This window comes from Grampus griseus (assembly GCF_964374135.1).
Source record: "Grampus griseus genome assembly, chromosome: 8".
Lineage (NCBI taxonomy): Eukaryota > Metazoa > Chordata > Mammalia > Artiodactyla > Delphinidae > Grampus > Grampus griseus.
The window spans coordinates 11,940,236-11,966,544 of NC_139002.1; the positions used below are offsets into that span (position 1 = coordinate 11,940,236).

General features: G+C 40.4%; 1 protein-coding gene across 5 annotated transcripts in view; it reads right to left on the reverse strand.

Moving 5' to 3' along the window:
- LOC309826793 (uncharacterized protein) overlaps positions 1-25,833 on the reverse strand; it is a 264,733-nt gene extending 238,900 nt beyond the window's left edge. For all 5 annotated transcript variants that reach the window (XR_014297139.1, XR_014297141.1, XM_082661169.1 and 2 more), the window contains exon 1: positions 25,507-25,833. Coding sequence is in view for 3 of the 5 variants with exons in the window: in XM_082661169.1 (XP_082517295.1) it covers positions 25,507-25,650 (144 nt within the window). In the remaining 2 variants the exon portion in view is untranslated. The remainder of the gene's footprint in view (positions 1-25,506) is intronic.
- Positions 25,834-26,309: the final 476 nt, after the last annotated feature.

The window sequence follows — 26,309 nt, forward strand, 5'->3', positions numbered from 1 at the left end:
AAAGAGTAGAATAAGGTGGTATTTAGGGCCTCTTCTCTGAAAGTACTTAACCTGGGGTACAGGGATACCCCAAGGAGTCTATGGATAATACTGAACAATCCATGAACTTAGATTAAAAAAAAAAAACAAACACATTTTTAGTTTCATTATTTTGCAACTGAAATGTAGTGTTTGTTTCAATGACAAGTGTAGTCAACCAACCACAGTCGTATTAGCAGTACCTATGATTTTGTGTCCAAGAGGAATCACAGCGATTTTCCTATCATGCTACGCTTGTAGCATATATATTGAAATGTCATCTGTATTCATCACTTCTTTGAACCTATGGTAGCTACTGGATCTGCAACTAAATTTTGTTATTTAAAATGTGAGTAGATATACATATAATATCTATGGGGTTTTTTGATATTTAAAAACTATATTTCAATATAATTAGTTTTCTTTGTAATCCTACGTAATTTATTTTGCCCTTCAAAAAACAGTGTTCTGAGGAGTACATCTCCCCCAAAATAGTTAACAACTCCTAGTCTAGAGTTAATGAATTATATTAATTTATATCCATCCTGCTGGCAACATATTCTTTCTAAAAAAGCACCCTTTCCAGGGGAAGATGTGGCAAAGGAGTACTTTCTCACGTAGTTGAAAAAGAATGAGAATTGTAACAGCCTTTTTAGAAAGTAATGTGGCAATATTTCTTTAAAGTTTCAAAATGCATGTATACGCTGTAATCTCACTCCTGGGAATTTAGCTAATACAAATAAAAACACCCATACAAAAAAAGTAGATTGGCAAGTATTGTTCAAAAGGCCAAAAATGAACAAACAAACCTGGAAACAAAGTGAATGCCTATTGCTAAGGAGAAAGTTAGGAAGTAATGATCTAGCCACACTCTGGAATATTATATAGTCGTTCAAAAGAATGATTCAGAGCTCTAAGAGCTGCCCTGGTGGGATTTCCTGGAAGAATCATTGAATGAGGAAAGTGATATAATTTTATTTCATTTAAGTAAAATCCACCCTGACAAAGGAATGTTGTATGTGTATGATGTGTGTGTGATTACATGAGCATGGAGAAAAGTGAGGAAAGAAAGATAGTAGGGTATTCACGTGAGTTACGTGGGAGAAGGTGATATGAATGGAGGCAGGGTGGGGAGGAAGGAGCTAAGAAAAATGGAAAAGAAAGACCACACAACCAAGTGTATTATAATTGCATTTTGTGTTTATATAAAATTATGTTTGTAGGGTTAAAAGAGAGATCATTCCATCCACCCCTCTGAAAAATCTATGATATCAGATAAATGTAGGCTGAGCTCAGCCTCTCTGGTTAACTGTCAATATACTGAGTATCTTTTGAATCCTGCTTTGCTCTCAGCCGACGCCTGACATCTTCTGGCCGTGTACTCGGGGGTTGAAAAGATAAATCCCAACAGCCTACATGGTTTTATTTCACAAAGGAATATGTCTATTTGGATACAAACAACTCATTCATTCACTCATTCATTCACTTACAGAGAACCATTAAGCGCCAGGGACGATGCTACACTCTGAGAATAAAAGCGATGGAAAGGACAGGAAGGGAGGAGTCTTTGATATTCTTTTCTGTTTCTAGTTTGTTTCTTTATTGCTGCTGTTCACTAAGGTCAAACATGTATTTTTTTCTCATTTCCTCTCCTTATGCCTTTGCTGGCTCACCAAACTCTCATAAAGATATAAGATTGATGCCCACGATATCACCGATACCAGCAGAGGCTCGCAGAGCAATGAATGCAAGTCCACTTGTGGCTCCTTTCAAGGTCAGGAGGGCGTGGTGTTGGCTCCGGCCAGTCGCCATGCTGCCCAGTGACCTACAAGCTCAGGAATCTGATCAGGCCACTTTGCAGAGGCCGTCCACGCCACGGACTGCCCATCAGTTTCTGTTCTGACGGCCAAGAGGCAGAACAAAAGAAGTGAAATGCCAGCAGCTTTCAGTCTCCTCACTCAATTCGATGGCCTTTTTGTTTTTTTACCTCCCCAGATCTATTCTGGGAACTGTTAACCGAAAGATAGACTGACTCTCTCAAACTGCCTCTTCTTAACTCTTAGGAAGACAAAGCCTCTCACCATTTTCTCCTTGCACAGAGTGGAGGATGAGAAATAACTCGAGACATCCTGGGTCCTCTAGTACAGGTGGCAGGCACTACTGCCTAACAATCATTACAATTCCTTACGGCCAGGGCCACACATTTCAAAGTGTTTCCAGCTGCACATAAAATTTCATAAGAGACAGGAAACACAGGCAGTATAATTGGCAGGAGGCGAAGACGCTGAATCTAGGTATAGATAAGCAACTTTCAGGAGATGATAAACTAGGAATACTGGAATTAGGAGTGCAACCCAGGTGTTTCAAATAGCAACACAGGAGCGATCAACACTTTCCAGAAATTGGTGTAGATCAGCACTGCCAGCAGGAATAGAATGTGAGGCACATGTGTAAGTTACACATTTTCCAGTAGCCACATAACAAACTAAAAAGAAACAGGTGAAATTAATTTTAATGTTTATATGTAACCCAGTATCCTTTAAATATTGTCATTTCATCATGCAATCAATATAAAAATTTTGATGAGCTAGTCTAACCTTTTTCTGTACTAAGTCTTAGAAATCTAGTGTATATTTTATACTTAGAAGACATCTGAATTCGGACTAGCCCCATTTCAAGTATGTAATAACCACATGTGTCTGATGTCTACCATATAGGACATATGGCTCGTAGACATAGAAAAAGAGAGAAAACGAAGATCATAGGTTGTACTGCAAATCCAGTAGAATTCCCTTCAAAATGGAAATGTTTCACCAGAAAATGTGCTGGGGGGAGCCAGCATCAGCCCCAAACGTGGAACCCGGCATCACGGGTCACCCAGGAAAATAGTATTAGCCCTCGGTAATAGAAGGAAGGCCTGGAAAGGCTAGGGAGAAGCTGCTCCCTCCAGGATGGACGCAGGAGTAGACATACTGGGGTTTATAAACCCCTGTCAATAAGAAACCAAGCTCCACAATAATTTTAAACCACAGTGAGTCCTGACAGGAAACTGACCTAGTAAACTAGGCAAATTACCACGGCAGCCCTCCCTGCCCACTTTCCACTCCAACCCACCCGCCTCACCCCCATGAAACTCGAGCTGTTTGGAAGCTTCTGCTCAGCTCTCTGGAGAGTAAGAGAGGGAAGACACACAGAGAGGCCGTGAGATCTCCGACAGCCCAAGCCACAGCCCTAGGTCACCTGTCTGAGAGCAAGTACCGGCGCGTGCACTCGGCAGCAGGGGTTAATCCTGATTTGCTGCGCGTCTCTGAGCTGATTGGTTCCCCTCTCTGACCTCTTAGTTGCCCAATCAGAAAATGGCCATCATAACGCCTGGTCACCTGGGACCACAGCCGTTCAGGTGGCGATTTCCTCAGGAAGCGGAAGTCCATTCATTGCCATAATATGTAAACTATCTTTGGATAAAGTGGCCTGTGGTGGTCACACTGGAATCCTTGGGACTTGATTCCTGGCAAGGAGGCCAGAGGGACTCGGGAAGAACCACTGGGAAATGAAAATCATAAAAGTCTAAAGCTTGGGATCTTCTGGGAAAATAGATTTGGGAGGCATCAGCAAGCCAAGTGGGTGAGAAATAGCCTCTGGGGCTGGAATTTACTCCACCTCCATCTTCTGTGTAGACAGGAAGCCTGTGCTCCTGCTTGAGGATTATAAACAACCAACCGTAAACTCAGACAAAAGTGGTGTCAAATCAGTCTTGAAATAGGGCACTTGGAATTATTGAAACAGCATGAACCTGCTTAGCTTGGAGCGGTCCCAGCACCTCTCTGAGCCCGTTACGTATCTACAACACAAGTCAAGACGCCTTCAGCCTCCAGTGTCATCTGAATCTTTTTCTGAGCCCTCTGTACATTCTGCCTGTGCCACACGCTCTTAAACACGCACTGAAAGGATAAGTCAGTGCGTTCCATGCAGGACAATAAGGGGGCTCTGTTATCACTTTGTCCTTATGCTCGCTCAAAATGCCAAGGTGCTAGAGATCCATCCTATGGGAAGGACCCGGAAGGCAGGTGCATGTTGGGGCAGCGCAGAGCGGGAGAGAAGGAGCCCCATCATTTAGGAAGCTCCCGAGCCTTTGCCAACCCAGGTATGTCTCCCCCGCTTCGACCTGCACCTGTGTCCTAAGCGCCAGCGCTGGGCTCCTTCCACTCAATTTTTGTCCCCTCAGTCTGCAGAATTTCTCAAATGCTCCAGATTTTCTGGCTGGTTTAACAGCCTTATGGAGGGGTTAAAATCTCAAATTTAAACTGTCAAAGCTGTTTAAGGTCAAACAAAGCCTCAGTCATCTAACTGAATCCAGGTTCCTCTCAAAGATGCAACTGAACGCCATCATCATTTGGTTTTTGCAAATTCCCCCTTTTCTATTGATGTTAAGAAACCTCGACATCATCCTAGAAGACAACTCAACACGCAATGAAAATAAAGGCAATTTCTTAGCAATACCTTACGCTCTAATTCGTATCAGTCAGGGAAACAGTGATTTCTAAAGAGAGCGGCTCTAACATAAACTGCTGGCACCAGGCTGGGAGAGGCTGTCAAGACACCCACGTTTCTCTTGTGTCTTCACCCTGATTTCTGATATAAAACTGAGCAGTTTTCCTGAATCTCGGAGCCTCAGTTTCACTACCTGTAAAATGGAGATAGCCACTTATTTTCTACCTAGCAACATGTATCAATAATGTAATATTGGAAAAACTTGAATTGAGAGGAAAAAAACAGCAGAATAATAAAAAGGACTGTGTTATACATATATATATGTTCTTTTTAATATTCTTTTCTATTATGGTTTATCACAGGATATTGAATATAGTTCCCTGTGTTGTACAGTAGGATCTTGTTTATCCATCCTCTATAGTGTAGTTTGTACCTGCTAATCCCAACTCCCAATCTTCGCTGTATAGCAGAAATTAAACACTACGTTGTAAATGAACCCTACTTCACTAATATTTTAAATAAATAAAAATAATAAGAAGGACTGTGATAGGATTATAGATGGATTTTTTTCTATCCCTTATTTTCCAACAGTTTTGAAATTTGATTACGTTAAAGAAAAATTTTAATTTATTGTAACATTTCACATACAGTAACTTGAAATTGATGAACTCCATGTGAGGGCAAATCGATGTCAATTCTTAATTATCCATGTGCCACTGAATTCACAAAGTATTTTGTCTACACTCATTTTTTAAAACCCAAATGGGACGCCCCTGGTCACTAAGAACCCCTCTGTGGCTACCTCGATCAATCCATCCATCAAAAAATGTAAATGTATGTGTTTATTTGGAACTGTGAATTCAGCATTGTGGAAAACGCTTGGGTGATATGAAGGGCTCCGGTCCTGCCCTGTCACAATGATGTTAGAAAAACAAGACCAACATGTGACAAAATACAAGTGACAAAACTGTGGCTATGACTAAAGGGCCAAACTGCAGGGAACAAACTCTAGAGATGAATGAATACCCAGGGTGACCAGTGACAATGTTATAGCAAATTGGGACTAAGTGAAACCTTGAAAAATGGATAACATCTATCTGTGTGATAGAAGGGAGAAGGGAGAGCCCCGCAGGAGCAGAAACAACAAAGCAGGAAAGAGAAACTAATATTTCCTGACACCTACTATTCAACGGGGAATTGTTGTAGGTACTTCACTAAGTAATCTTCTGGACTCCTTACAGCCAGCATGGGAGGGAGTCATTCTTAGTAACCCCATTGCGCAGACAAGCAAACTGAGCCTCCACTATTGTGCTATGTTCATGGGATAATACAGGAACCTGCCTGATTATAGGTGGCAGGAGTGCCTGGCGACATAATGAAGCATGACCTAGAATAAAGAGGGACCAGATGATAGAGTTATGCCTTTCAATATGGCAGCCACAAGCCAATATGCCTATTGATGACTGGAGACGTATCTGCTGTGACTAAGGAATTGAAACAGGGTGAAACATTTTTCTGTTAAACAAAACTTTACTGTCTGGTACGACTACATTTTACTTTAACCACTGAAAATGTAGCTTCCAACTTGAGATGTGTAATAAGTATAAAATACATGCTGAATTTCAAACACTTCATGTGAAAAAGGAATGTAAAATAATTCATGAATAATTTTTAAGATAGATTAAATGTTAAAATGAGAATGTTTTGTATATATTTAGGTAAAGTAATATATGGTAATAAAAATATTGCATTTATTTCTTTTCATTTTTTAACGTGGCTGCTAGAAAATTTTAAGTTACAAATGGGGCTCTCATTATATGTCACTGGGCAGTATGGATAGAGAGCTTTGAAACTCTGGGCATCAACAAAATATAAGTTAGATGCCACGAGACATTCTTTTTTAGTGTTAGCCTGAGCTAATATGCCCTTGGATTATAAATTAAAATATATTCCCAGTGATTTTAATAGCCTGATGATTAGGATCATGTGTAATCTTTTTCATACGTTACACTTTGCAAAGCACTTTCACATATATTATGTGAACCCCTACATCTCTGTGATGAGACAGAGTGAGAGTGATTACCCCATTTTACAGAGCAGGACACCGAGGCCAGTTAATTCAATTGCTAGCGAGGGGCAGAGAGGGTTTCAGCCAGTTTTTCAGCTCCAATTTCTCATCCTTCCTTGGCCAGAGCCTGCCTCAGTTTACCCTTGTCCCTGTCCCTCTTGCTTGCACATCCCTGGGAGGCCTCCCCATGCAGCAATATTGCTCAACAAAGGAGTCCAGATGGATCTCTAGGATGTCTTCCATCGACACACAACCATAGCACTATATCAACTCTTGGTACACAAGAATAGTGTTACAGCCTCTGTGCCTCAGGTGCAGGCCTTCTGGACGCTCGTATGTGGATATATATCCAGCTGCACTCCCATCCCCTTTTCCAGCAGGCATTGGGAGCTGGCTGTATGGCTCCAACAGGCTGTTCAAGCAAGTATCTCCAGACAGCAAGAAACCACCAGCAAAACATGTCTCTGCTCTTGCGCTAAGTAAATTGGCTACTTACCCAAGGCCCACTCGGATATGTGCACCAGCTTCCTGAGTACGGAAGCGCTGCTTGCTTGCTCAGCTCTCTGCCTTGACAGCACCGTATCAGTAATTCCTGGCACAAGGGACGGGCTTAATAAAGGTCCACCTTGACAGGTAGACAGAGTCAGCAGCTTCTTTCTAATGGTAACCCAGAGAAGGTTAAGCGTGGCCATGTTGCCTGGAGCTAAGTGTGTGTGTTCTGAAGCTAGACAGAGGCTTGAGTCAAGGTTCTGATTCAGCTGCTTGGTGCATATGTGACCTTGGGCAGGTTGCATAACCTTTCTGAGCTTCATTTCCCCATTCTTAAAATGGGGATGATGGTAATGGTGGGAGTTGGTACCTATGGCTGCGGAGGTGAGGTGGGGCTCCAGTCTAGCTCGTACTCTTACCACCAGGCCACAAAACATGGTTTGAGGCAGTGCGTGCCAGAAAAGAGGCTCACCGTTCTCGAAACCACACAGAGATGCTATCTACCCACCAAGCCTGTGCCCGCAAGGCCAAGTCTGCCCAGATAGGAGGTCTTTTTTTGTTGTAAAGATTCATTGTGCTGGGTAATGCATGGAGTACTCAGTCAGAAATGACGGTCTTTCAGCATGCCATCGTTCAGGACCTGACGAAGCATTTTCTATCTTCATGGAACTTTCCGTACTTGATGTCATGGAAAGAGGACAGCGCGGGCTCATAGCCTGGTTCACCCCTTTCATTTGTGTCTGCTGAGCCTCCATTTCTCATTTGTAAAACCAGAACAAGAATAACAGGACTTTTGGGAGAAATCAAGGAAAGGGTATATGGCACAGTGGTGGGCATATGGCAGTCTCATGATAATTTTGAATGACCTTCACACTTGCTGAGAGAGAGGGAGAGAGAAGGCTCATAGGGAGAGGGGCCTGAACACCACACTGATTTCCCTGACTTTGTCTCCTTTACTGATTCTCAGTTCCTACCCTACACCCCAGCTTTGGACAGTGGAGAGGCCTACGACCTTGTATTTGTCTATTAGAGAATTCATCCACTAGCAGGGCTTCAATCTCCACATCTTTTCACATGACACCCAACTTTTTCCTTGACTGTAACCACCCAAGTTGTAATCACATTGCTCTAACTGCCTGCTAGGTATTTTCATCTGTGAGACCAATCAGTTCATTAAATTCAACTCAGGCAGAAACAAACTGACCATCTTCCTTCCAAAATCTCCAACATCTCCTCCCCTCTTCTCTATCCACTGGTGACCTTGCTCCTTATTTCACCGAGGTAGCAGCGATCAGAAGAGAACTTCTACAAGGCCCACCACCAAATCTAATAACCTAGTTGTACCTGTATTCACATCACTGCCTTGACAGCAGTTCCCCCCTTATCTGCAGGGTACACATTCCAAGACCCACAGTGGATGCCTGAAACCATGAATTCTACCAAATTCTATATATACTATGTTTTTTCCTATATATACATACCAATGATAAAATTTAATTTACAAATTAGGCACAGTAAGAGATGAACAACAATAACTAATAATAAAATAGAAAACGTATAACAATATACTGTAATAAAAGTTATGTGAATGTAGTCTCTCTCAGAATATCTTACTGGACTGTACTCACCCTTTCTGTGATGATGTGAGACGATGAATCGCCTATGTGATGAGATGAAGTGAGGTGAATGATGTAGGTGTTGTGAAGTAGCATTAGGCTGCTCCTGACCTGAGGATACATCAGAAGAAGGACCATCTCCTTGGATCATCAGCCATGACAATGCTGAGTTTGGATGTCAGGAGCAGACCATGTCAATGGTGGGGGATCCCAGGCGGGATGGAGTGGGATAACATGAGATTCCATCATACTACTCAGAACAGTGTGCAACTTAACACTTATGCATTGTTTATTTCTGGAATTTTTCCATTGAATATGTCCAGACCATGGTTGACTGGGGATAACTAAAACCATGAAAAGCAAAACCACAGATAAGGGGGGGCTCCGGTATCCCTATTACCATAGTGAACTGCCTCTGCTCCTGTCTCCCAGGCCAACCCCTTCAGTTCTCATGCTCACTTAATCAATCCTGTCTTCTCTCTCCTTAATATTTCCTTCTCAAATGGACTATTCTCATCCCATCAACCTACGAACTTACCAACAAATCCCCTTCCCATTAAAAAATTCCCTTGACACCCACATCACCCCCATTCCTCTGCTTACTTTCCTAACAGACATCCTCAGAATAATCATGATACTTGTTGTCTCTAGTCTTCTCTCATTTTTCCCAGGATCAACTTCTGTTAGGCTTTTCAGTCACTATCAGCCAAAGGAAATATTCTTGTCACCAGAGACCTCCAGGTTGTCAAATCTAGTAGCTACTTCTGATTCTCATATTAATCAATTTAAGATCAGCATTTGACGTAGTTCATTGCTCTTTCTTGAAACACTTTTTTCATCTGGCTTCTATCATGGTCCTCTTCCTTGGATCTCTCCGCAGCTATTGCCTATTCTTACTCAATCTCCTTTGCTGGTTCTTTATCATCTTCTCAACCTCTAAACCTTGGAATGTATGGTCCTTTTTTTCTTCTCACTCCAGTGGTGTTCTCACCCAGTCTCATGGATTTAAAGGATATCCAGACACTGAAAACTCCAAAAACTACATCTTCAGGCAAGAGTGCTTCTCTAAACTTCACAGATCCATATATACAACTGCCTACTTGATATTTCTTCTTACAAGTCTCAAATTTAATACGTCCATTTTAGCCACAACTTCCAACACACACACATACACCAGCCTGCTTTTCCCTGAAATATCTCCATTTCACTTTCTCAGGCCAAAAATCTTAGAGACAACCGTGACATCTCTCTATCTCTTATACTTCAAATGCAAATCATCAGGTCTACCTTCAAAAAAGGTAATTCAGAAGGTAATTTGCACCACTTCTTCCATTATCACTGTAATCTAAGCCACTATCCTGTCTTCCTGTCTGCACATTAGTGTAGTAACTTCCAATAAGATCCCCTGCTTCTCCCACTAAAGTTTATCCTCTACACAGTGGGCAGAGTGATACTGTCAAAATAAGCCAGCTCATAACACTTTTCCATTCAAACGTTCCAATGGCTTCCCATCTCAGAGCAAAACTGACGGTCCTTTCCATAACTTACTAGCTCCCACCTGATCTCCAGAAAAGTCCCTGCCCCCCCTCTCTGATCTCATTGCCATGACTATTCCCTTGCCCACTCTACAACTTCCTTGCCACATATATGATCTCCTTGCTGTTCTACAAATTTTCCATACCCACTCCTACCTCAGATCCATCCTATTTGCAGTTCTCACTCCCTGTATGGTCCCCAGAAAGTTGTATGGCCTGTCTCCTCCCTGATTTCTCTTCTCAAATGCCAACTTGTCAGAGTAGTCCCCCTTGATTACTTTATACAAATAACACCATCTCACCATCACTCTTTTATGCCTTACTGAGCTTTATTCTCCATCATACACCCACCACCATTTGACATGTTATATATACATGTGTTTATTGTCAGTCAGTCTTCTCCTACTAGAATATAAGCTCCATGAGAGCAGAGGCTTTGTTTCTGTTCACTGCTGTATCCTCACACCTATTAACTAACTAACTAACTAATTAGTAATTAATTAAGAATTGTAGGGACTTCCCTGGTGGCACAGTGGTTAAGAATCTGCCTGTCGAGAAATTGTTTCTGGGGTTCAAGATGGCAGAGTAGAAGGACGTGTGCTCACTCCCTCTTGTGAGAGCACTGGAATCACAACTAACTGCTGAACAGTCATCAACAGGAAGACACTGGAACTCACCAAAAAAGATACCCAACATCCAAAGACAAAGGAGAAGCCACAATGAGACGGCAGGAGGTGTACAATCACAATAACATCAAATCCCATAAGTACTGGGTAGGTGGCTCACAAACTGGAGAACACTTATACCACAGAAGCCCACCCACTGGAGTGAAGATTCTGAGCCCCACGTCAGGCTTCCCAACCTGGGGGTCAGGCAACGGGAGAAGGAATTCCCAGAGAATCAGATTATGAAGGCTAGTGTTATTTGACTGCAGGACTTCAACAGGACTGGGGGAAACAGAGACTCCACTCTTGGAGGGCACACACAGGTAGTGTGTGCATCATGACCCAGGGGAAAGGAGTAGTACTCCATAGGAGACTGAACCAGATGTACCTGCTACTGTTGGAGGATCTTCTGTTGAGGCAGGGGGGTGCCTGTGGCTCACCATGGGGACAAGGATACTGGCAGCAGAAGTTCTGGGAAGTACTCCTTGGCATGAGGTCTCCTGGAGTCTGCCATTAGCCCCACCAAAGAGCCTGTAGACTCCAGTGCTGCATGGCCTCAGGCTAAACAACCAGCAGGGAGGGAACTCAGCCCCACCCATCAGCAGCCAAGTGGATTAAAGTTTTACTGAGCTCTACTCACCAGAGCAACACCCAACTCTACCCACCAGCCATCCATCCCAGCAGGCAGCTTCCACAAGCCTCTTAGACAGCCTCATCCACCAGAGGGCAGACAGCAGAAGCAAGAAGAACTACAATCTCGCAGCCTGTGGAACAAAAACCACATTCACAGAAAGATAGACAAAATGAAAAGGCAGAGGGCTATGTAAGAGATGAAGAAACAAGATAAAACCCCAGAAAAACAATTAAATGAAGTGGAGATACGCAACCTTCCAGAAAAAAGAATTCAGAATAATGATAGTGAAGATGATCCAGGACCTCAGAAAAAGAATAGCGGCAAAGATCGAGAAGATGCAAGGAATGTTTAACAAAGACCTAGAAGAATTAAAGAACAAAACACCTAGAAGAATTAAAGAACAAACAAACAGAGATGAACAATACAATAACAGAAATGAAAAATACACTAGAAGGAATCAATAGCAGAATAACTGAGGCAGAAAAACAGAGAAGTGACCTGGAAAACAGAATGGTGAAATTCACTGCCATGGAACTGAATAAAGAAAAAAGAATGAAAAGAAATGAAGACAGCCTAAGAGACCTCTGGGAAAACATTAAATGCAACAACATTCACATTATAGGGATCCCAGAAGGAGAAGAGAGAGAAAGGACCCAAGAAAATATTTGAAGAGATTATACTCAAAAACTTCCCTAACATGGGAAATGAAATAGCCACCAAAGTCCAGAAAGCACAGAGAGTCCCAGGCAGGATAAACCCAAGAAGAAACACACCAGGACACAAAGTAATCAAATTGACAAAAATTAAAGGCAAAGAAAAATTATTAAAACAACAAGGGAAAAATGACAAACAACATAAAAGGGAACTCCCATAAGGTTAACAGCTGATTTCTCAGCAGAAACTCTACAAGCCAAAATGGAGTGGTATGATATATTTAAAGTGATGAAAGGGAAGAACCTACAACCAAGATTACTCTACCTGGCAAGGATCTCATTCAGATTCCACGGAGATATCAAAAGCTTTACAGACAAGCAAAAGCTAAGAGAATTCAGCACCACAAAACCAGCTCTACAACAAATGCTAAAGGAACTTCTCTAAGGGGGAAACACATGAGAAGAAAAGGATGTACAAAAACAAACCCAAAACAATTAAGAAAATGGTAATAGGAACATACATATCGATAATTACCTTAAATTTGAATGGATTAAATGCTCCAACCAAAAGACACAGGCTCACTGAATGGATACAAAAACAAGACCCATGCATATGCTGTCTACAAGAGACCCACTTCAGACCTAGAGACACATGCAGACTGAAAGTGAGGGGATGGAAAAAGATATTCCATGCAAATGGAAATCAAAAGAAAGCTGTAGTAGCAATACTCATAGCAGATAAAATAGACTTTAAAATAAAGAACGTCACAAGAGACAAGGAAGGACACTATAGGAAGGATAGGATAGTGATCAAGGGATCAATCCAAGAAGAAATAGCAATTATAAATATATATGCACCCAACATAACAGCACTTCTATACATAAGGCAAATGCTAACAGCTATAAAACAGGAAACTGACAGTAACACAATAATAGTGGGGGAATTTAACACCTCATTTACACCAATGGACAGATAATCCACACAGAAAATTACTAAGGAAACACAAGCTTTAAATGACACAATAGACCACATAGATTTAACTGATATTTATAGGACATTCCACCCAAAAGGAGCAGATTATACTTTCTTCTCAAGTGCACATGGAACATTCTCCAGGATAGATTACACCTTGGGTCACAAATCAAGCCTCAGTAAATTTAAGAAAATTGAAATCATGTCAAGCATCTTTTCCAACCACAATGCTATGAGATGAGAAATAAATTAGAGGGGAAAAAAATGTAAAAAACACACACACATGGAGGCTAAACAGTACATTACCAAATAACCAAGAGATCACTGAAGAAATCAAAGAGGAAATCAAAAAATGTCTAGAGACAAATGACAATGAAAACACGATGACCCAAAACCTATGGGGCACAGCAAAAGCAGTTCTGAGAGGGAAGTTTATAGCAATACAATCTTTCCTCAACAAGCAAGAAAAATCCCAAATAAACAATCTAAACTTACACCTAAAGGAAAGAAAGAAAGAAGAACAAAACCCAAAGTTAGTAGAAGGAAAGAAATCATCAAGATCAGAGCAGAAATAAATGAAATAGAAACAAAGAAAACAATAGCAAAGATCAATAAAACTAAAAGCTGGTTCTTTGAGAAGATAAACAAAATTGATAAACCTTTAGCCAGACTCATCAAGAAAAAGAGAGAGAGGACTCAAATCAATAAAATTAGAAATGAAAAAGGAGAAGTTACAATCGACACGGCAGAAATACAAAGCATCATAAGAGACTACCACAAGCAACTCTATGCCAATAAAGTGGACAACCTGGAAGAAATGGACAAATTCTTAGAAAGGTATAACCTTCCAAGACCGAACCAGGAAGAAATAGAAAATATGAACAGACCAATCACAAGTAATGAAATTGAAACTGTGATTAAAAATTCCCCCAGAAACAAAAGTCCAGGACCAGATGACTTCTCAGGTGAATTCTATCAAACATTTAGAGAAGAGCTACCACCCATCCTTTTCAAACTCTTGCAAAAAATTGCAGAGGAAGGAACACTCCCACACTCATTCTACAAGGCCACCATCACCCTGATACCAAAACCAGACCAAGATACTACAACAAAAGAAAATTACCACCAATACCACTGAAAAAAAATGGATGCAGAAATCCTCAACCAAATACTAGCAAACAGAATCCAACAACACATTAAAAGGATCATACACCATGATCAAGTGGGATTTATCCCAGGGATACAAGGATTCTTCAATATCCACAAATCAATCAGTGTGATACACCACATTAACAAACTAAAGAATAAAAACCATATGATCATCTCAACAGATGCAGAAAAAGCTTTTGACAAAATTCAACACCAATTTATGATAAAAACTCTCCAGAAAGTGGGCATAGAGGGAACCTACCTCAACATAATAAAGGTCATATATGAGAAACCCACAGCAAACATCATTCTCAATGGTGAAAAACTGAAAGCATTTCCTCTAAGATCAGGAACAAGACAAGGATGTCCACTCTCACCATTATTATTCAACATAGTTTTGGAAGTCCTAGCCACAGCAATCAGAGAAGAAAGAGAAATAAAAAGAATACAAACTGGAAAAGAAGTAAAACTGTCACTGTTTGCAGATGACATGATGCTATACATAGATAATCCTAAACATGCCACCAGAAAACTACTAGAGTTCTTAAGTGAATTTGGGTAAAGTTGCAGGATACAAAATTAATACAAAGAAATCTCTTGCGTTCCTATACACTAATGATGAAAAATCTGAAAGAGAAATTAAGGAAACACTCCCATTTACCATTGCAACGAAAAGAATAAAATACCTAGGAATAAACCTACCTAAGGAGGTAAAAGACGTGTACTTGGAAAACTATAAGACACTGATGAAAGAAATCAAAGATGACACAAACAGATGGAGAGATATACCATGTTCTTGGATTGGAAGAATCTATATTGTGAAAATGACTCTACTACCCAAAGCAATCTACACATTCACTGCAATCCCTATCAAATTACCAATGGCATTTTTGACAGAACTAGAACAAAAAAATCTTAAAATTTGTATGTAGACACAAAAGACCCCGAATGGCCAAAGCAGTCTTGAGGGAAAAAAACGGAGCTAGAGGAATCAGACTCCCTGACTTCAGACTATACTACAAAGCTACAGTAATCAGGACAATATGGTATTGACACAAAAACAGAAATATAGGTTAATGTAACAAGATAGAAAGCCCAGAGCTAAACCCATGCACCTATGGTCAACGGGACTATGACAAAGGAGACAAGGATACACAATGGAGAAAAGACAGTCTCTTCGATAAGTGGTGCTGGGAAAACTGGACAGTTACATGTAAAAGAATGAAATTAGGCCTTCCCTGGTGACACAGTGGTTAAGAATCTGCCTGCCAATGCAGGGGACATGGGCTCAAGCCCTGGTCCGGGAAGATCTCACGTGCTGCAGAGCAACTAAGACTGTACGCCACAACTACTGAGCCTGCACTCTAGAGCCCGCCAGCCACAACTACTGAAGCCCATGTACCTAGAGCCTGTGCTCCGCAACAAGAGAAGCCACTGCGATGAGAAGCCCACACACTGCAATGAAGAGTAGCCCCCCCTGGCTGCAACTAGAGAAAGCCTGCATGCAGCAACAAAGACACAACACAGCCAAAAATAAAATAATAAATACATGTATTAAAAAAAAAAGAATGAAATTAAAACACTCCCTAACACCAAACATAAACTCAAAATGTGTTAAAGACCCAAATGTAAGACCGGACACTCTAAAACTCTTAGAGGAAAATATAGGAAGAACACTCTATGACATAAATCACAGCAAGATCTTTTTTGATCCACCTCCTAGAGTAATGGAAATAAAAATAAACAAATGGGACCTAATGAAACTTAAAAGCTTTTCCACAGCAAAGGAAACTATAAACGTGATGAAAAGACAACCCTCAGAATGGGAGAAAATATTTGCAAATGAATCAATGGACAAAGGATTAATCTCCAAAATATATAAACAGCACATGCAGCTCAGTATTAAAAAACAACCTAATCAAAAAATAGGCAGAAGACCTAAATAGACATTTCTCAAAAGAAGACATACAAATGGCCAAGGGGCACATGAAAAGCTGCTCAACATCACTAATTATTAGAGAAATGCAAATCAAAACTACAATGAAGGGGCTTCCCTGGTGGCGCAGTGGTTGAGAGTCCGCCTGCCAATGCAGGGGACACAGGTTCGTGCCCCGGTCCAGGAAGATCCCACATGCCGCAGAACGGCTGGGCCCGTGAGCCATGGCCACTGAGCCTGTGCGTCCGGAGCCTGTGCTCCGCGAAGGGAGAGGCCACAACAGTGAGAGGCCCGCGTACCACAAAAAAACAAAAAAAACCCAAAAAACTACAATAAGGTGTCACCTCACACCAGTTAGAATGGGCATCAATCAGAAAATCCACAAACAACAAATGCTGGAGAGGGTGTGGAGAAAAGGGAACCCTCTTGCACTGTTGGTGGGAATGATACATCCACTATGGAGAACAGTATGGAGGGTCCTTAAAAAACTACAAATAGAATTACCATATGACCCAGCAATCCCACTACTGGCCATATACCCTGAAAAAACCATAATTCAAAAAGACATATGAACCCCAATGTTCATTGCAGCACTATTTACAATAGCCAGGTCATGGAAGCAACCTAAATGCCCATTGACAGACGAATGGATAAAGAAGATGTGGTACGTATACACAATGGAATATTACTCAGGCATAAAAAGGAACGAAATTGGGTCATTTGTAGAGATGTCGATGGACCCAGAGACTGTCATACAGAGTGAAGTAAGTCAGAAAGTGAAAAACAAATATCGTGTATTAACGCATATACGTGGAACCTAGAAAAATGGTACGGATGATCTGGTTTGCAAAGCAGAAATAGAGACACAGATGTAGAGTATGGACACCAAGGAGTGAAAAAGCGGGGGTGGTGGTGGTGGGATGAATTGGGAGATTGGGATTGACATATATACACTAATATGTAAAAAATAGATAACTAGTAAGAATCTGCTATATTAAAAAAATAAAATAAGATAAAATTCAGAAAAAGTTGTTTCGAATTTTGCCTTTATCACCAATGGTCACATAAACTTGTTTTGTAATCATGTCAGGATGATGTAAAGATTAATCTGTTTTTGATGATAATAAAAGTGAAGTAGAACTTTAAAAAAAAAAAAAAAGAATCTGCCTATCAATGCAGGGGACACAGGTTCAATCCCTGGTCCAGGAAGATCCCACATGCTGTGGAGCAACTAAGCCTGTGTGCCTCAACTACTGAGCTCGCACTCTAGAGCCCGTGAGTCACAACTACTGAGACCACGTGCCGCAACTACTGAAGCCTGCACGCTCTGGGGACCACGTGCCACAACGAGAAGTCACCACAATGAGAAGCCCGCATACCTCAACAAAGAGTAGCTCCCACTCACCACAAATAGAGAGAGCCTGCACACAGCAATGGAGACTCGGCACAGCCATAAATAAATTAATAAATAAAATTTTTTAGTATTTTAAAAAATAAAAGTACAAGTTGCGTCTTTAAAAAAAATTGTAAGAAATCTTTTTTGATGTGTCAAATCATTTATAACTTACCCTAATCCATGAATGCTAAGGTTGCTTTTATCCTTGCCCATAACCCTTTAAGGATCCCCCACAAACTACAGGACAAAGTCCAAGCTCAACTTGGCATTCATGCCCCACCATCATCTGGTGATTCCTACCTCATGGTCAGAATCATCAACCCCTTCTCTACATGCATCCCTCCCTAAGAATATGCCTTTCTCCTGCTTGCTTCTGCTTATACTGTTCTTCACCCTCCTGTGATACCTTCTCTCATCTATTTACCAAACTCTACCCACCCTTCAAAATCTGGATCAAGACCCACTTCTCCTTCAAGGACTCTCCTAATCATGCCACCCAAAAATGAACATCCTCTGCTCTATCTTCCCATAGGTCTCACTGTTGGCGTTAGTCATTTGGCATGTAGCACACCCTGATATTTATTGATCATTGATTCATTCATTCAACAGATATTTATTTCATCAGGCCTCTATCATATATTAGCAATATTCTCTTTCCATACTTACACTTGATCTATTTGATCTGTTTGTTTATGTTATAAATTCTTTGGGGGAGAAAACTAAGATTTTAACCTTATTTGAATAGTCTATGAAAAAATATATATATAACAATCAAAGAAAATGTGGCCTGTTTCATGCCTCTGTATTGTTAAACATATTGTCCCATTAGCCTGGAACGCCCTCTCTCCAGCTCTTATTATTCTCGTCTGTCAGGCAAATTCTTCCTACTCTTTAAATAGAAGGCTTAGGCTGATCTGTCCTTCCTCTGGGTCTCCTCTACCTCTAACATATTGCTCTTATCTGGCTCTCATGGTTTTCTTGTTTGTCTTGTTTGGTGAATGATTTCCCCTCCTAAAACCACTAACAATGATATCCTATGGTATATTTAAGTACTTTACATTCTTCACAAGAAAAGCACTAATTAAATTCATGCAGGTGTTGTAGTCATTGTTTTGCCCAATATATCTATGAACTTTAAATGCACATTCTCATGATTCGTTCCTTATGTATCTAAAATGTGTTTCTTCCGTTTTTACCCTCACAACATCCCTGTGAAGTTGCTATGAAACAACCCCATATTGCATTTGAATTAACGAGTCCCACAGTTTTGTGTCTCTATTTTGTTTTACATATTGTTCCACTTGCCCACAATGCCCTAAGAGTAGAAAGAGATGAAGTGAATTAATCAGTAGAACATACTCAATACACACTGAAGGTCCCTATATTATTGCTCATATCTGCCATTCCTTGGGTACCGCAAGTGATATTTAGAAACAAAGAGGAATTAAGAAGCTTGATTTTAATACCAATTCTGAGAAATCTTGAAGATTGAGAAAGGTGATGTTAAGAATAGATAGCCTACAGTGGTTAAACTGGCATTTTCTAAGCAAACTACCTTGATTCAAACTCCAGCTCCACCTTTTTCTAGTTGAGTGTCCTTAGGTGTTATTTTATAACTTTTATTCTCAATTCCTTTGTCTATCTAGTGAAGATAATAGAAGAAACTAACTGATAGTATTGTGATGAGTCAAAAAGAAACATACATAAAATAATTAGCATGCTGCCTGGCACAAAGTAAGCATTCTATAAGTAAATAGATGTTATTTATAAATATTATTGTGTCAAAAGACCAGAAATAGACATATATCTTCATACTTAAAAAGAAAAATAAATTCTGGAAAAAGCTTAATAGTGAACATGATATAGACAGAATCCTAGAAAATATTATTAAACAATGACTTATGAAGAGAAAGAAGTGATCCCTTTAGGTTAGTATGTGTTCATTATGACTAAGTCAAATCCACCAATCTTATTTCCTATTTGAAAATGATTATTAGAGTGATTATACCTAATGAAGGTAGTGTATCTTCATTTTTTGTAATGTTTTATACTCTTTGGTAATTTCTTTAGAAGAATATATACAAAATGAGAATTCTGTTAGGTAAGCTGGTTAAAAATATATCACTGGCCATGATAGCAGGTTTGTCCTCCTATGGTAAATAACTAGGAAACTGGACAAAAGCAGTGAAACTATCATTTTCAGACATTAGAAAACAGGCAGTGCTTGATTGTGATCCCTAAGAGATGCAAACTAGATGAGCCCTGTGGTAGGTGAGACATTCTGTCTGAAAGCATTTCCAAGGCCATGGTACAGAGAGAAGCAGCCCAACTAAAGCATAGTAGTCTTGCTGAATAGAGGAGGTAGAGATCAGTGTTTGAGTATGCTGAGGCAGCTGGAATTTGTGGAATAGAGTACCACAGAAAAGGAATCTACACAAGAAAAGAGATCCAGAAATTTGCATAGTGATCCTCTTGAGTCTTTCATTAAGTACTAAGCTTCACATGCTCAAGAAGAAGTGCTATGAGGCCAGGCAAAGAACAAATACTGAGGAGACGTAAACTCAACATTTCTAGAGCTCACATGAGGCTGGGAGACAGTCAAGTTCCAACCAGCCCCCCATGGAGAGAATCTGTTGATCCTTGGGGCATTCAATAGAGACTGAGAAGGGTCACACCTTAGAAATATGGTAAAACTATCCCATGGGTAAATTTATTTTAAAATAAATAAACCTACTTTTTAAAATTATTGAAACAAGTCCCAAAAGGATCAGGCTGTTCCACAAGTAACCTAACAGCTTGCCACAAGAACATTCATCACTCCTTAAAAGAAAACAACACAATCTAAACTGTTACAATCACAATCTCCAACACCAATTGGACACCCAACATGAAGAAGTTGCTTGATATGTAACCCATAACCAGTAGAACATTTTAAAATAATAATACAAGAAAAACAACAACGGAACAGATAGAAACAATGAAGGTAGCAGATGAAGACTTTTAAATGGCTAATATAAATATGTTTGAAGATTTAAAGGAAAACATAAAAGTAATGAAATAAATTAAAGAGATGAAAAAGAAGTATAATGAAACTTCCAGAGCTGAAAAATATTATATCTGAAATTTAAAATTTACTAAATGTACTTACTTGATAGCAGATTAAGCACTGCAGGGAAAAAACCAAACAAACAAAAGAAAACAGTGAGCTTTTAGGCAAGCAACAGAAAGAGAAAAAGAAATGCTCAACTCTTAAGACAATATAAATCAGTCTAATATGTGTGTAAGTGGAGCACCAGAAAGGGAAGCATAAAAGAATATTTAAATGAATAAGTCAAAAATTTATCCAACTTAGTAAAAATTATAAACCCACAGATTGAAAACACCCAACAGAGAGCAAGTAGAAAGAAAAAAATTAGAATCATCATAGTGAAACTGCTATAAATCATAGGTAAAGAGAAAACTGTAAAAGTATCCAGAGGAAAAAGACATATCCAAAGAAGTAAAGTAAAAATGACTGCAGACTTCCCCCCAGAAATAATGCAAGCTAGAAGGGAATTGAATGACACCTTTAAAGGAAATCAGTCAACCCAAAATTCTATATTTATTGAGAATATTCCTCAAAAATAGAAGCAAAATAAAGACATTTTTAAAAAAAGCTGAAAGAATGTGTCACCAGCATATCTGCACTCCAAAAACAAAAAAAAAATGTTAATGAAATTCAGGCTGAAGAAAAATGACACCAGATGGGAACTCAGATCTACATGAAGAAATGAAGAACGCCGAAATAGTAAATGTATGAGTAAATACAAAATATATTTAAATATATTGAATTTGTAAATTAAAACATTCCTCCAAATAAACTCCAACCTCAGATGATTTCACTGGTGAGTTCTAACAAACCTATAAGGAAGAAATAATATCCATCTCACAAAAACTTTTTCAGAAAACAGAAAAATGCCAACTCATTTCACAGGATAGCAATATTATGATACAAAACCAAATAATGAAATTACAAGAAAAGAAAATTTCAAACCAATATCCTTCAAAAATATAGACACAAAAATCTTAAACTATTAGCAAATTAAATTCAGCAATATATAAAAATAACAGTGCATCATTACTAGATGAGGTGTATACCAAGAATGCAATATTGGTTTAACATTTTAAATTCAACCACTGAAATTTACCTTAGTAACAAAGTAAAGGAGAAAATTTTATAATTATCTACACTTCTTATAGAATTCGACAAGCAGATTCTAAAATTTATATGGAAATGCCAAGAGTCTTTAATATCAGTAGTGTAATTTTAGATAAAGAACAAAATTGGAAGATTTATACTATCTGATTTCAGATTCACTATAAAGCTACACTAACAATGCAGTGTGGGATTGGTGTGAGGGTAGCTATACAAATCAGTGGACAGTACAGAGGGTCCAGAAAAAGACCCACACATTATTTGGTCAGTTGGTTGTTCAACCTTTTGGTCAGTTAACTCAAACAGTTGAATTACCAAGGTAATTCAATGGAGGAAACAGAGTTTTCAAAAAAATGGTGTTAGAATAACTGGAATTTGTGGGGGAAGCCATGAATCTTGACTTTTACTTTACATCACACACAAAAAGTAACTCAAAATCAATCATCAAACTGAACATAAATTTACAACTACAAAACTTCTAGGAGAAAACACGGGGGAAAAATCCTATCAACCTTTGGGCAGCAGAAATTTCTTAGGGCAAATAAAGCATTAACCATAAAAGAAAAAATGATAAATTAAACCCATCAATATTTAAAACTTCTGTTCTGTTCTTTGAAAGACACTGTTAAGAAAATAAAAAGGAAAGCCACAGACTGGGAGGAAGGAAGGGAGGGAGGGAGAGAGGAATAGATTTCTCTTTCTCTTACAATTTGATAATGAGAAGATGAATACAAACAACCCAATTTAGAAATGGACAGAAGTCAGGTCAAGCCACATGTGACAAAGCAAAGCAGAAACTATGGCAGAGGGAAGAGGCGATGGGTCTTTTTTCTTTTGGGGTTCTGCTCTACAACATCAGTGATAGAGAAAACCTTTTTAAAATAAAAATGGACACAAAAGATTTGAACAGCCACTTCACAAATGATGATATATAAATGGCCAGTAAGCTTATGAAAGAAAGCTCAAAATTATTAGTCATCATCAAAATAAAAATCCATTGCACAATGAGACACCACTACACACAATAACAGGTGTTGGTAAGTATGCAGAGCAACTAGAACTCTCATACGTCGCTGGTGGAAGGACAAAATTGGACAACTCTTGGAAAACTGACAGTTTCAAAGTTAGCACATATTTAACTTATACCCTAACAATTCCACTCTTAGGCATTTACCCAAGAGAAGGGCAAGATAATGTTCGTACAAAGACTTGTACACAAATGTCTGAGACTGATTTAACCACAATACCCAAATGCGGTAATGAGATAACCCAAATGTCCATCAACAGATGAATGAATGAAGAAATTGAGATAGATTCATATAATGGAATACTCCTCAACAATAAAAAGAACAAACTACCAAACTACTAATATAGACTCTGCCACACGAACGAATCTCAAATATGTAACACTGAGTAAAAATAGCCAGACACAAACAGTACACACTGGATGATTCCACTTGTATGAAACCCTAGAACAGGCAACACTGTACTTATCCATAGTGACAAAAAACAGGGTTGTGGTTGCCTGGGTCCAAGAGCAGCGAAGATTGCCTGCAAAGAGACATGTTAGGTAATGAAAATGTTCTAGATCTTGATCGCGGTGGTGCTTACATGGGTCCATACATATGTCAAAACTCATAAAAGTGTCCACTTAAAATGAGTTCATTTTAATGTATGTAATGTATATGTAAGTTATACCTCAATAATGTTGATTTTAAGTAATAAGATTATATAAATTGGATTTAAAGTATTGGGTTTCGTCCTCAACCTTGCCTGCATCTATACTCTTATAGAGCAAGATGTCATGTTTTGTTTTGTTTTCTCCAAATTTTTATTGTGAAAAAATTTAAATACACTGGAAAGTTGACAAAAAACCAGTACAGTGAGTACCAGTATAACACCTAGTTTATGTATTGTCCTTTTTTTTTTCCTTTGGATAGAACACTTGAAAGTAAGTTGTAGACATTTTTTCACTTCACCCCTAAAGGCTTCAGCATGCATCTCTTAGCAATAAAGATTCTCTCCTACATAAGGACAATGCCAATAAAGAAATCATGTTTACCAGATGGATTGGTGACACATAGTTGGGGGAATGTCTTATTTGTTTATTCAGCAAATGTTCTTTAAGCACCTACTGTGTGCTAAGTATTTAAGGCTATAATGGTGAAGGAAAAAAGTGAGGTCTCTATTCTCATGGCATCATCGTCTTATGGGTGAGGCAGATATTAATCAAACAAGTGGAATGCACAATTCTAAGGTGAAGGAAACCAAACAGCTCCGTGCGATGGATCATATAAAAAGGAATCCGACTGGGTGCGTAATGATGAGTGGGTAGGATTTATCTAATGGAGGGGTGCATTTTGCATTAGGAAGTCTGAGTTGGGGCGGGAAGCATTCTGAAGAGGCTAAAGGAATATCCGAGTTCGGAGCTCTAAGAACAAGGCAGAGAGTGCAACAAGATGAAGCATGAAAGATGGGAAGCCGTGTCCGAGTACATCCTGAGAGCAATGAGAGCCCCCAGAGGAGTCCTGGGCAGGAGCAATGAGGTCAGACCCTCTGGTGGTGGTCCAGCGCTGATACCACCGTCCAGGTGAGAAGATTGGCTGCTTATACTAGACCAGTGGCCATGGGGAGGCAGAAAAGTGGATGTATTTGCTAAATAGGAGGTAAAACGGGTAGTAGTTGGTGAAGGTTGGACACGGGGGATGAGGGAGAAGGTGGAATCCAGGATTCCAGCCAGGTTTCCTCCTGGGACACCTCCATGGGTGCAGCATTCTTCACTGAGATAACTACACAAAGGTGTAAAAGCAAACTGAGAGGAGGGTGGAGAAGACGGGAGATGTATGGAATCTAAAGTGCCTGGAGGACCCTGATACGGGAAGTCCCAATTACTAGCACCACCTGAAGCCTGGGAGAGCTGGGCTGGAGCTCTACTACAGCCACCATCAGGACAGAACAAATGATCAAAAGCTCTGGGGGTAACACGTATACACGGAATCTAAAAAAAAAAAAAAAAAAACAGGTTCTGAAGAACCTAGGGGCAGGACAGGAATAAAGATGCAGATGTAGAGAACGGACTTGAGGACACAGGGAGGGGGAAGGGTAAGCTGGGACGAAGTGAGAGAGTGGCATGGACATATATACACTATTAAATGTAAAATAGATAGCAAGTGGGAAGCAGCCGCATAGCACGGGGAGATCAGCTGGGTGCTCTGTGACCACCTAGAGGGGTGGGATAGGGAGGGTGGGAGGGAGGGAGACGCAAGAGGGAGGAGATATGGGGATATATGTATATGTATAGCTGATTCACTTTGTTATAAAGCAGCAACTAACACAACACTGTAAAGCAATTATACTCCAATAAGAATGTTAAAAAAAAAAAACCTCTGGGAGGATGAGATCACAAAAGCACAGTTGTGCAGGGAGTAGGGCCCAGGACAGAGCCCAGAGGAGAACCGGTAGATAAGGCCCCGCCAGAGGAAGCAGGTTCCACAAAGAACAGTGATAGAAGGAGAGCCCAAGAGGTGGGAGAACAGGCAAATGTTATACCACAGGGGCCAAGGGAGGGAAGAGAGCATTTCAAAGAGGATACAATTGCAGACGGCACCCCTTCTAACTCAAGGTTCCAGACCCACGCAGGAGGCCAGTGGGAGGGTCGTGATAACATCTCACCCGATCGAATACTTACTGTACGTTCTAGACACTGTTCTAAGCACCTTCCGAGAATCCTCTGATTTGATCTCTGCAACAGCCGCAGTGGGTAAGAACAGAAACAGCACTGCTCTAGCTCTCCTGCCAGAGAGGGAACTAATACAGGACTCCTGGCTCCCATTCCGGTTCTCCTTCCCCTACGCCTTTTCCTTGGCCCAGATCATCTAGCCATCGACTTCTCCAAACTGCTCCCCTCCCCCACCCATTCTCTGCACCACGGAACGTGGTGTTCACCAAGATATCTGAGACTTTGGACCTCTGGGTCTCCGTCCTGGCCCACCCTGGAGCCAGCTCGCTCTCAGGCCAGAAGAAGAGGCAGCTGTCGAGTAGCTTCCAGGGCAAGAGCATCTATTCCTGCAGACACCGGCGCAGCGCCCCTCCCTGCCCCACCTCCATGATGCAGTTATTATTCCACAGCTGGGGGCAGAACTTCTGCAGGAGTTATTATCTCTGCAACCTGAGGCGGGGGGTGGGGGGGGGTGGGGGGAGGGATGGACAAGGGGGAACAGCTCTAGCTGCGTCCCCTGCACTTCTTCCTCTCCCTCGCCATCCCATCCCTCAGATTGGCATCCTTCTCCTTCCTTCCCGGGCCTTATATAGTCATGCGCTTTCACAAGTCCCAAGGCAGACTGTCTGCCAACCCCTCTAGCCACTCCGCTGCCAAGGCGATGGCAGAGGCGAGTTGCAAACTCCGCGTCGGAGCCAGACACCGAATATATCTATTTTCTGCTTCTCCAGCAAGGCACCCAAGACGGCCTGGGGACCCTGGGTCCCTTCCCA